The following is an 11,671-nucleotide window of genomic DNA, read 5'->3' on the forward strand; positions in this document are numbered from 1 at the left end:
AGCGTTCGACAATGTTCGCTCGACCGTGGCACGGAACAGTTTCATAATTCCTCAGCAGCTTGGCCAGTGTTGTTAGTTGCTCCTTTCTTTCATTGATTATATTCTTGGCATCTTCCCAAGTCATTTCCACCAACTTTAGGTGTTCTAAACAAAGTGTTAAGTAAAAATAAATGAATGTAACTTATTTATCCTTGTGTGGTGGCAGTCACTATAACATGGGTGATCTGCTTTACACATCTCATGCCCGCTAACAGGTTACTTTACATGTAACTTTGTAGGTGATTCAATTTAGGCAACCTATCAGGGACCACTAGGTTAGAGCAATGGTGGAAAAATTACTTAACCAAAGACACACATCTCAACAATGGTCACAGGCACAAAAGAAAAAAAGATTTTAAATTTCTTCTTTAGAATATTAAGTCAAACTATATACCTTTACTTTAATTTGGATCAGAGGCAACACTTTTCTAGACTTGTTTTATTTGTTATGTAATTCTAGTATCCAACCCTGACTATATACCTTTGACAACCGTTTCTTGAGATGGGTCGGTTTCAGCAAGTTGTTGACCTTTGCTTTGTAGTCCTGTCAACTCATATTGCTTCAAATCCAAATCAGCCTGCCAATTCAATTTAAATTTGTAACTTTACATATGAAGGGTTATACTTAGATAAGATAAGAAATGAGATCATTGCCGTTTTTAACAGATATATATCTTAAAGAACACAATTTCTGGGAAGTGTTTTCTGCCAGTTTTGTATTCCTTAATATTTGATCCTTTACAAACCGGCTTCTTAAGTTTAAAATGTTTTTTTTAATAAGTTTACCTGTAGTTTATCAAATGTTTTGACAAACTCTTGTATTTGTGGCTGAGTAATGTCAACCATTATTACATCAACCTCAGCCCTTTCCTCTAAATCTTCAAGCGCTTTCAACAAGTTTTCTTTTCTAAAAATAGACTTTTTTGATAAAGCAATTATTTAATAGTTGCCTGATTAAACTAATTTTGAATATCATTGTATGATACTAACATTCTTTACTTTAGATTAATGGTTCGAAACCTTTTGGGTGAAAAAGCCATGAAACATACACACATTTTAAATCGTGCTTTTGTGATAGTCATATTAATGCAGCTTCTCAAAAGAGCCAGGTATGTCCCACGAACCATGGGTTTCCTGCCTTTGCTTAAGATGTTGTCTATTAAATAAATAAAAAAGGAAAAAAAATTATCAAACTTTTTTTTTAGCCAATCCTGACCTAAAACCTAGCACTCATTGTGTGCCCCAGCTGTGGGATCTCACCCACATAGAATAGATTATTCTGTTACTTTTGATACTAGGCATTACACAAATAATCTTTCGACGGCTCATCTGGTATGAAAATGTGGTGTCTTTTCATTGTTTCGACCGCCATCACATTCCCTTATTAAGTCCTATCGTATGACAGATGAAACGTCGGAAATGCGTTACATGTTTTCTTACCACAGAAGCATTTGAAAGATTGCTTAGAATAGAAAAACCCTTTAAACTTTATACCTATCCAAGAAACCATGCCATATCCCATCAACTTCATCAAAATGTTCTTGTTTGATTGAGATCTCAGATTGTAGCATCTCGCTTCGTGCTTGTAGTCGGTTAAGAAATCCACGGACAGTTGTTCGCTGATGTTGCTTGTTGTTGTTGAATGTTGTAAGTTGAGCTTGTTGTAGCATTGGGTCCAAACCAGCACCTTTCCTGAGGAATTTAATATAAGCATTGAATGTTGTATACTGTATTTATATACAATGTTTAGAATACTGTGTTTACATATTTGATACATAAATATTAAATAAAATATCCCATCTTACCCCACCCTACTATATTACCTTGTACAATCTGCCATTAATTTTCCAAGATCTTTTGAATCAACTTTCCATTTAGTTAGTTCATCTGATGATGTGGCTGTTGTTTTAACACTTTGTTCCAAACGGTCCAACATCGCAATAAGATCATGAGCACTTTTATGAAATGATGAAAGGCCGTCCAGAGCTTTTTCTCGTGCGTCAACTACTTCGCAAACACGACTCAAAAACTTGGTGCATTCGGTGTATCTGCAGGGCATATACAACTATAAATATCTTAAAAGATCCACATGTATTAAGATTGTGAGACATATACTACTATATATCTTTAAATATAAAAGTTATACTGGTTAATTATGAACTAAAATATAAACGTTCATCTTAAATGTTTTTAGATTTTATCTACAAGACATATACAAACAATTATAAATATCTTAAAAAAGATAACATTTTAAATGTTTTAATATTGTAACTGTAAAACATGAACACTAATAAATACCTTGAAACATATAAAATGATTTTGATTAATTGTGGACCAAAATACTAATGTTTAATGCAAAATTACAAACATAGAAAGAGGTAGACATTGTCGCCTAAAATATTAATAAAGTTAACAGCCTGATGTTGTCATAATTACCGAGCAATCAGAGTCTTTCTTTCTTTTGGGTCACACATTGTTCGAAGATCCTCTAGGTGGGAGGCAAGAGCCCGGTAATCATCTTGATGAGATTCTATATCTTCTCTTTGTGTCTGTTTGCAACAAGAAATATGAATGAATATAACTTACTTTATTCCCGCGTGGCCGAAAAACGACAGTCGTTATCACACGGGTTTAACACCTCGTGCCAGCTTACGAGTTACCATGTATGTTACTTTGTGGGTGATTATATTTTGGGGGATTTTTTATGTGTGGCTGATAATTTGGACAACCCATTAGTGACCACTGGGTTGGAGCAATTGCCGTTAAGTGTTTTGCCCAAGAACACATACGTCCACAATGGTAGCAGCGTCAAGCCTTGAATCCATTACCTCTGGGTTACAGGCAGGCGTGCTAACAACTATGACACGGCGCCGGGATAATGTTAACTATGATTCTTACCAATATTAGCTATAATAACATTAGTTATAATAACGGTTACGATAATATTTGTTACAATAACTACTTCAGGGAATACATTGTTGTTCTTTTTATCATTGTCTTCATGCTTTCAATACAATTTCAATGGTTTTGATGACTTATTACTTGATTGTTTGCTTTTGTTATTATAACCATTAAATCAAAATACAAGTAAAATATTACTGTATTGCACTTATGTATCTGTGAACTCAATCAAATTGTTAAACCACAAACTATTCGTATAAACTAGAAATCATGATAAAGTCATTAGTCAAACGAAAATGAACCATGAAGCGGAGCCGCATGAAATCTGACTCTCTAATTGTTCCTTTCTGCCAGGCTAAAGGGAAAACCATTGCTACTGAAGTAAAGGCATTGGAACGCCACTAGAATGTTTATAAAGACTAGTTTCAATTTTTTTCAATTACGGTAATGCTTTTCTTTCAGTGTATCAAATACTGTGCTTGTTTTGAGTTTGAAATATTAGAACAATAAGTATGGAACACTTAGTTTTCATATTAGCTGGATGCAGTTTGATGTTCGTTATGTGTGGTGGGGATAAGACAAACAAGGAAGTAGAAACCACACTTTCCTACAACAGTACAACAGATTCTGTTTTGGAAGGAAGCGGACCTCCAGGTGAAATACTTGACTTGGATGTAAGTATCTTGTTTATGTTATGACAAAGTTTGATAAATTTGAACTTGTGTTTAGATATAGTGGGGTGGGGAAGACAAGAGACACTTTTGCACATACTATCCAAATATCCTAATCGTGTTTTAAACAATTATTAAACGTCTCTATGGAAGCCGCCAGGATGCGGTTTAGAATTAATTGAATGTTCTATGTTAGCTACCGAATGTGACAAAAAATAGACTAAAAGGGGATGCCGTCTTCCCCACCCTACTATACATTTGCGTATAAAAGACTCCATAAAACCTACAGCCAACAAATAGTTGCGGTTGCCTTCTAAGCAAATAACAAACCGCTTTTGATATTGCGCGGGAAATATCGGAACAATCTAACGGCGGCGCCTCGTCGCTATTTGTAATGGTGTATACATAAGATATATATTATGTAAACCAATAAATTTCTGTATAAATGTATAGCTTTCTGTATAAATGTATATAGAACGGTGGGAAAAGATGGAACCCATATTCGTTCCCTGTTTAATTTGGTAGTAAACATTTAAAGAATTACAAAACCGTATCAACACGATTTCCATAGAGACCTTTACTAATTGTTTAAAACACGATCAAGATATTTGGATATTATGCGCAAAAGATCTTCCCCTACCCTATACTATATACTCTTTAACTACTTCTATCTACTTTTCACTACGTAATATCTACTTGTCATTACGTTTGGTATAGTAAACAAAAGTCATTTAAAGAATTATAATACCGTATCAACACGACTTTCACAGACCGTTGTTGATTGTTTAAAACACCATCACAATACTTGGATAGTATGTTCTAAACGTGTCCCGACTTCCCCTACAATATGTAATATGTAAACAGTAAGGTTTTAAATATAGTACTGTGGGGTCAAATGGGACATCTTTACTACCAATTGGGACGAGGAAATAGAAAGAAAAAGTATCCCGTTTTTTCCCGCCCTACTATATGTTATATGTAAATACTAGATAACGGATGAGAAGACTTCAGACAAACAGCCAACCGAAACTTCCAAAACTGCAGTAGTTCTCGGAACAGTAGCTGGCGTAATGGCGGCAGCGATCATTGTTGCAGTTGCGTACGTGATGCACAAAAGGTACGTTTGCTGAACTTGATTTAACGCGATTGGGACAGTATATTCCTTGATCCATAAAACGTGAACCACAAAAGCGCCAATAGAACAGAATATTCACTACTGCACGATGTGCCAATGCTTTTAAACGTTTTCCATGTTCTATTTGAAAATTTAACCGTGCCGTTGTATTTTGTTCAGGTGGTAGGAGTGTTCTGTGATTTTGGCGGGAATTGTATTTGTGCTGTATGATTTGTATTTTTACCAAACAGTAATGTAAGTTTGTTATTCCATAGGAGGTCCAGGCAGCTAAATATTGCCAGGGAAGGATTTGAAACAGAACAGAAGTCTGATCTTTTAAGAATTGACGTTGAACAAGTAAATGAATGATTGAATGTAACTTGTGTTATGGCGGGGCAACGATAGTCGTTATAACACGGGTGTTCTGTTTCATACACCTCGTGTCTGCTTCTGAGTTACAATGTATGTAATTTAATTTATCATCGCGTGGCGGGGCAACGACAATCGTTATAACACGGATGTTCTGTTTTATACATTTTGTGCCTGCTTATGAGTTACAATGTATGTAACTTGATTTATCATCGCGTGGCGGGGCAACGACAGTTATCACATGGGTGTTCTGTTTCATACACTTTGTGCCTGCTTATGAGTTACAATGTATGTAACTTGATTTATCATCGCGTGGCGGGGCAACGACAGTTATCACATGGGTGTTCTGTTTCATACACCTTGTGCCCGCTTACGAGTTGCAGGTATCTAGCTTTGTGCGTAGTTTATTTTGCCTGTGTTTTTGTACATCAAGTTTAATATATCGCAAATTAAAGTTCGTGCGATCTTACGAGGATATTTGATTCTAGCAGAAAAACGATGACGAAGGGTTCGATAAAGCTACGACCGTATAATTTCCAAAAAAGTAAGGAATGACGAACATTATAATGTTACCAAACTATTTTTAGTGCAACCGAAGAAAATACACGATGGTATCAAATTTGTATGACTTTTAAAATTGTTTGACTTTGCACGGTTGTACTTCTAGAGGAGTAAAACATTTTCACTTGTATTTTTGAGATTTCTACTCTGAATTTTTAATTTTATGATACAACGCGTAAATAATGGGGCACGTGTGCGTCTGGTCTGTAGGCCTTATAAGTTGTGACCAAATTAGTATAGAGTATAGACGTTGGTTGTGACTATATTACAGTAAAGAATAAACGAGAAAGCTATGTTAAGTGTGTATCTTTTAGATTTATCATTAGTGTAAGCTTTAGTAACAGTTTGGGAATGTTTTGACCGGGTAAAGTACGAACGGTGTTTTGTTTCAGGCAGTTATTGTTTGTAATTATTTTAAGTATGCTTGCTATAAGGTATCAATGAATACATTTAGTATGACTTTCAGATGATACGGAATGTTAATAGTAGACCATAAGAATGTAGTATATAGTATACAGTAATAACATACGTTTGAAGCGAGATTCTCCACCATGTGACCGATAATAACCTTTACCGGCAACCGCTGTCATTCGATAGCTAAATCCGTTTGGTGGTTGTTTCGTTGTTATAGTTGGCGCGTGGGTTGTAACGTTTGAACATAGTATGAGAACATAAGTTTTGTTTGGCGTGTTTCTTATCAAACCAAATATATCAAGGTTTTAACCAGAAGTGTCACTGTCTAACTGATAACGTCACATTATTGGCCTGTACACTTTCGGTGTTCCAACAGCAAACTTTATAAGAAGAGAAAAAGCGCTCTCAGTTGAAACTAGCTCGGGCTTTCCAGGATGTTATAGATAAGGAAGTAGAACTAACATGTAGATATATCTTTCGCGGTCAGATTAAAAACCATGTCAATGCCCACGACATCATAATCTGTTAATGTTAAAACATATTTGAAATAGATTTAGTTAAAAGCAAGAAGGTAGACTGTCAAGATTAGATTTGTGTACCAAGGATTCAGGGTTTTTGTCATTTGTTCAATAACCACGTGTTACCTATACTTTAAAGGGTTATTCTAGGTCATCTATTGTAACGTCATAGACTATTATTTACCCTTTCACGCCGTGTTGCTCAGTCACCGGTCTTGAGTTCATGAGAAAATGCGTGTTTTGCTTGTAATAGCAACTATGTATTTCATCCTTGGAACATCGTACAGCATCGAAGGTAAGTTTATGTGTAACAGGTGTTTAATATAGCTTTTGTTAAATAAGCTTTGTGCCGTGTTTTTTAAAGCAACGGAACTTATTAAACCGAATCCGCCTTAACGGTCCTAGTTTAGCCCAACGTTTAGCCTATCTACAACCGTATTGAATGGTACAGTTTGTGTAATGGACGCGTTGTGTGGGACGTTCCCAAACGTACATACTATATTTAAAGCTGATTTCCGTTTCGACATCCGTATGGTAAAACGGTAACCTTTTTGTCGTATGGTAAAGTGTGCGGTATTCCCCACCAAGAATGACGTCATCGTCATTCGAAAATCGTACGACTTTGTATGAATTATTTAAATGAACCCACCGAAGCGTGAAGAATCGCACACTTTTCGGTATTATTCATTTAGGTTTACAAGGAAATAATTATACGTGGTTTACAATTTTAGAAGTATGTACGAAATGGCATTACAAATGCGTATTTCCGTTTGAATATAATAACCATCTACACAATTCGTGCTTACCTTACGGCACTGATACGTGGTGTGGCATTAAACCAGTGATCACTGAAAATGAACGGGGCACAGACTTCGACTACTGCAGTGCGGAGTGTCCAAAAACAGGTGTGTTTAAAGTAAAGCATAAAACTAAAGGCGTGTTACCAGTTTAATCTAGAAAATTCTTTTGGCCCAAAATTGCTTTAACGGTTTTATATGTTGTTCAGATATTCGTTGCACTGCAAATCACAGATGTGTGCTACCGTTTGAACTAGATGGTAAAAACATAACAAGATGCCAAGTCACATTTAGTGGTTACGAATGGTGCCCGATTACAAAGGACTACAAAGGTGCTGGTGCTGGAATTGACTGGGATTACTGTGTTGAAAGTTGCTCAGAGGATCTTCTAAATATTCAAACAACAAGTACAACAACAGAAACTACAACAAGAACAACAGTACCAAAAACTACAACAGCAACAGATTTACCATTCAGTCATACTATAAAAGCGACAACAACAGAAACCCCGCCTGTTGATACTACTACATCAACAATAGTACCTACAACAAAAAGAGAATATCTACGTGTTAAAACTACAACAACAGAACGTGTTAATAGAACAACATCAACAGATTCACCATTCAGTCATACTATAAAAGCGACAACAACAGAAACACCGCCTGTTGATACTACTACATCAACAATAGTACCTACAACAACAAGAGAATATCCACGTGTTGAAACTACAACAACAATAACAACAGAGTTACAACTCAAACATAATATAAAAGCAACAACAGGAACTAAAACAACAACAATACCTACTACTACAACAGAATCTCCACGTTTTGAAACTACATTATCAACAATAACAACACATAAATCTAAAACAATATTGCCAAAGGCTATGCTAACAACTACAACAGTAAAATCTACAACATACAACAAACATTTACCAACAACAGAAACAGCAACAACAACTTTGCATTCAACAGTTAAAACAAGAAGACAAGATGTAAAGCATCAAAAAAATGCAATCAACGAACGAACAACAGACAATATAAAACCACAAGTGAAAACAACAAACACAAAGGCTGGCGAAAACAAGAAGCAAGGTACAACAGTAATGACAACAAAAACCGCAACTACTACAGGCACAGGTTATTTACTTCACAGTTTTGTAATTTGAGTAGACCATCCTTCCTGTATTTCCGAACAGCCTGCCTACGGTACCACGTATTATGCAGTTAGTGCAATCAGTCAATTACACTGAACGCATTTTAATAATGAAACTTCTAATTGTATAATAGGTTGGGATAAAATGGTTCATGTTTTCATTCTCTTTTATCGTCCCATTTGGTAGCAAACACAAAGCATTTTTAAAATTATATAAACAAATTCGCCCGGCTCTAAGAGCGTCATTGTTAACTGTTAAAACACGATCAAGAAATGTGAGATTCAGGTGTTGGTATTCCATCTTACCCCACAGTACTAAATAATCATACAAGTCAGATTCAAATAGAATTTGTGCGAGCATATATACACTGCTGTAATTGGATTCATTCGGTAAATTTAATATGGACCCAAGTCACCCAACGTTATATAGTAGAGTCGGGTAAGATGGGACACCTTTAGAACATACTATCTAAATATCCTGATCGTGTTTTAAACAATTACCAACGAAGTGGGGAATACGGTTTTATAATTCTTTGAATGATCTTTGTTTATTACCAAATGGGACGAGAAAATAGAATGTAAAGGTGTCCCATCTCCCCCCGCCCTACCATATCTTAACTTTGTTTTCCACAGTTCCTGTTAGTCAAGATGAGAAGAACATCATTGGAAATAATATAAAACCACATGGAGGGGCAGGGGACTCGACTACTATATCTACACAAGGTAGTATAAGAATACTTATAAACATAATATAGTATAGGGTGGGGGAAGAGGGGACACCTTTAGCACATACTATCTAAATATCCTGATCGTGTTTTAAACAATTACCAATGGCTTATGTAAGTCGTGGGGATACAGTTTTTTAATTCTTTAACTGTTTTTGTTTACTACCAAATGGAACGAGAAAACAGAACGAAAAGGTGTCCCATCTTCCACCGCCCTACTATAACTTAACTTTGTTTTGCACAGTTCCTGTTAGTCAAGACGAGAAGAACATCATTGGAAATAATATAAAACCACATGGAGGGGCAGGGGACTCGACTACTATATCTACACAAGGTAGTATAAGAATACTTATAAACATAATATAGTATAGGGTGCGGGAAGAGGGGACACCTTTAGCACATACTATCTAAATGTCCTGATCGTGTTTTAAACAATTACCAATGGCTTATGTAAGTCGTGGGGATACAGTTTTTTAATTCTTTAACTGTTTTTGTTTACTACCAAATGGAACGAGAAAACAGAACGAAAAGGTGTCCCATCTCCCTCCCTTCTATATATTGCAATTCTACTATCTTCAATGCGATACGTTTTGTTCGTTACTTTATTACGCAATGTATTCGTCAACTCGTATTTTAGTTGTTTAAATATTACGGCGAGCTTTTTACCCAACAGACAAAACATAAGTTATGTTTTTTCAGCTGATACCACTTCAGGGGGGAGAAGTTTAAATACTACGATCATCATTCTCGTCATATGTTCGGTTCTACTATTTGTGGCGGTCTTACTAACAGCGCTGCAGTTTTACTGCAGAAAGTAAGTAATCTAGTTTTACTTGATTTATTGTCGCGTGGCAGGCAATGACAGTCGTTATAACACGGGTAGTCGGGTGGTGTGCTTTCTACACCTTGTGCTCGCTTACGAGTTACAATGTATGTGACGTAAATGTAACTTATTTATCCTCGCGTGGCGAGCACCGACAGATGTTATAACACAGTAGGTGTAATACCCCTTGTGCCCGCCTACCAGTTACCACATAGTCACAGTATGTAACTTGGTGGGTGATCACATTTTTTTGGGATATTTCATTGGCTAGCTGGCAGTTTAGCCGCTTTAAACGTGCGTGTTCTGTAGAATTAAAAATCAAAGACTAATTATTTATCGCAGGCGCAAAAAGAAGAATGGCAACCCTGAAACTAAGAAAGACGCTGAAGTCGCTGGTGCTGTTGAACTGCCGCTTGTTATAAAGAGCAGCGAAGTTTCGGTAAGTATTGTGATGTCTTGAAGTTGATTTTAACGACAGTCGTCATACCACGGGTGTTCTGTTTCATACTCCTCGTGCCCGCTTATGCATTTTATTTTGAAGGTTTTTTTACCACTTTTTATGCCTGACAATTTAGATAACCCATAAAGGACCACGGCGTTACAGTCATTGTCGTTAATTTTTGTGCCCAAGAACACATACGCCCACATTGGTAGCAGCGTCGAATGCAATTTTAGCAGACAATAATGTTTACAAACGGACATCTGGTTTTAAACATAATTTGTGTGGGTGAGAAAATAGTTGTAACATCCGTGGTTATGATGGAAGCATGTGGTTTGAAATGTTTTATGGCGTAGCAGGTTGGGGTAAGATGGTCAATGTTTTATTATATTTTATCGTCCTATTTGGTTGTAAACAAAGAATATTTAAAGAACTATATAACCATATCCTTCCCGCCCTAAAAGAGCGTTGTTAATTGTTTAAAACAAGATGGGGGAATATGGGATATTATGTGCTATCCATTTTACCCCACAGTACTATCTAGCCAGCAAGGTAGAAATATTACAAAATGTTAAAGTTAAACCAAGAAATATATTACGCAGACATTACTGAATTCATTTGATTTATTATTCCGACAGAAATCTCCTGAAGAGGAAAAACTTCAGCCTGATATTCGCTATACTGCAGACTCCGGGTTTATCAGCCATAATAGCGACCCTCACGTTTAACCATAAGATACAGCATAGCTGTTAATTTATTGAAATTTCCGTGTATTTACTGTGTTCGTTCACCCCCGAATATAATTACTTCTTGTTCGCATTTCGTTCTAATTCGTTTTCAAACCGAATTCTTCACACATTGTGTATTGTTCAACACGTCGTTTATTAAATGTCTTACAAATAAATCGAGGGGGTTAGTGTTGTATAATAGGGTGGGGGAAAACGGGACATCTTTTTATTCCATATTCTCGTCCCATTTGGCAGTAAACAAAAAATATTCATAGAATTATAAAACTGTATCCTCACGACTCCCATATACCGTTGTTAATTGTTTAAAACACGATCAGAGTATTCGGATATTAGGTGCTAATGGTGTCCCGTCTCCACCATTATATTAGCGGCAGAATAGTTATAATGGTGGAA

General features: G+C 36.1%; 2 protein-coding genes across 6 annotated transcripts in view; one reads left to right on the plus strand and one right to left on the minus strand.

Annotated features, from left to right (window-relative positions):
- The window catches only part of LOC100181629 (nesprin-1), a 108,649-nt gene that overhangs the window by 32,154 nt on the left and 64,824 nt on the right, over positions 1-11,671 (minus strand). Inside the window, exons 40-45 of the mRNA XM_026833916.1 lie at positions 2,476-2,588; positions 1,863-2,087; positions 1,534-1,731; positions 826-946; positions 521-617; positions 11-144 (exon numbers count right to left, since the gene is read on the minus strand). Coding sequence (XP_026689717.1) covers positions 11-144; positions 521-617; positions 826-946; positions 1,534-1,731; positions 1,863-2,087; positions 2,476-2,588 — 888 coding nt within the window. The remainder of the gene's footprint in view (positions 1-10; positions 145-520; positions 618-825; positions 947-1,533; positions 1,732-1,862; positions 2,088-2,475; positions 2,589-11,671) is intronic.
- Positions 6,724-11,432, plus strand: LOC100178531 (mucin-5AC). Of its 5 annotated transcripts, none has more exons than XM_026833966.1 (8): positions 6,724-6,882; positions 7,319-7,492; positions 7,594-8,481; positions 9,176-9,265; positions 9,512-9,601; positions 9,967-10,081; positions 10,433-10,529; positions 11,168-11,432. In XM_026833966.1, exons 1-8 carry the CDS (start codon positions 6,819-6,821, stop codon positions 11,255-11,257), a joined length of 1,608 nt encoding a protein of 535 aa, XP_026689767.1. In that variant the 5' UTR covers positions 6,724-6,818; the 3' UTR covers positions 11,258-11,432. The 5 variants fall into 5 exon arrangements, with proteins under 5 accessions (XP_026689767.1, XP_009857879.1, XP_018666718.1 ...); XM_009859577.3 differs by having other exon boundaries at positions 7,594-8,526; positions 11,168-11,429; XM_018811173.2 differs by lacking the exon at positions 9,512-9,601 and having other exon boundaries at positions 7,594-8,526.

The sequence above is a fragment of the Ciona intestinalis genome, chromosome 3 (assembly GCF_000224145.3).
Source record: "Ciona intestinalis chromosome 3, KH, whole genome shotgun sequence".
Taxonomy (NCBI): domain Eukaryota; kingdom Metazoa; phylum Chordata; class Ascidiacea; order Phlebobranchia; family Cionidae; genus Ciona; species Ciona intestinalis.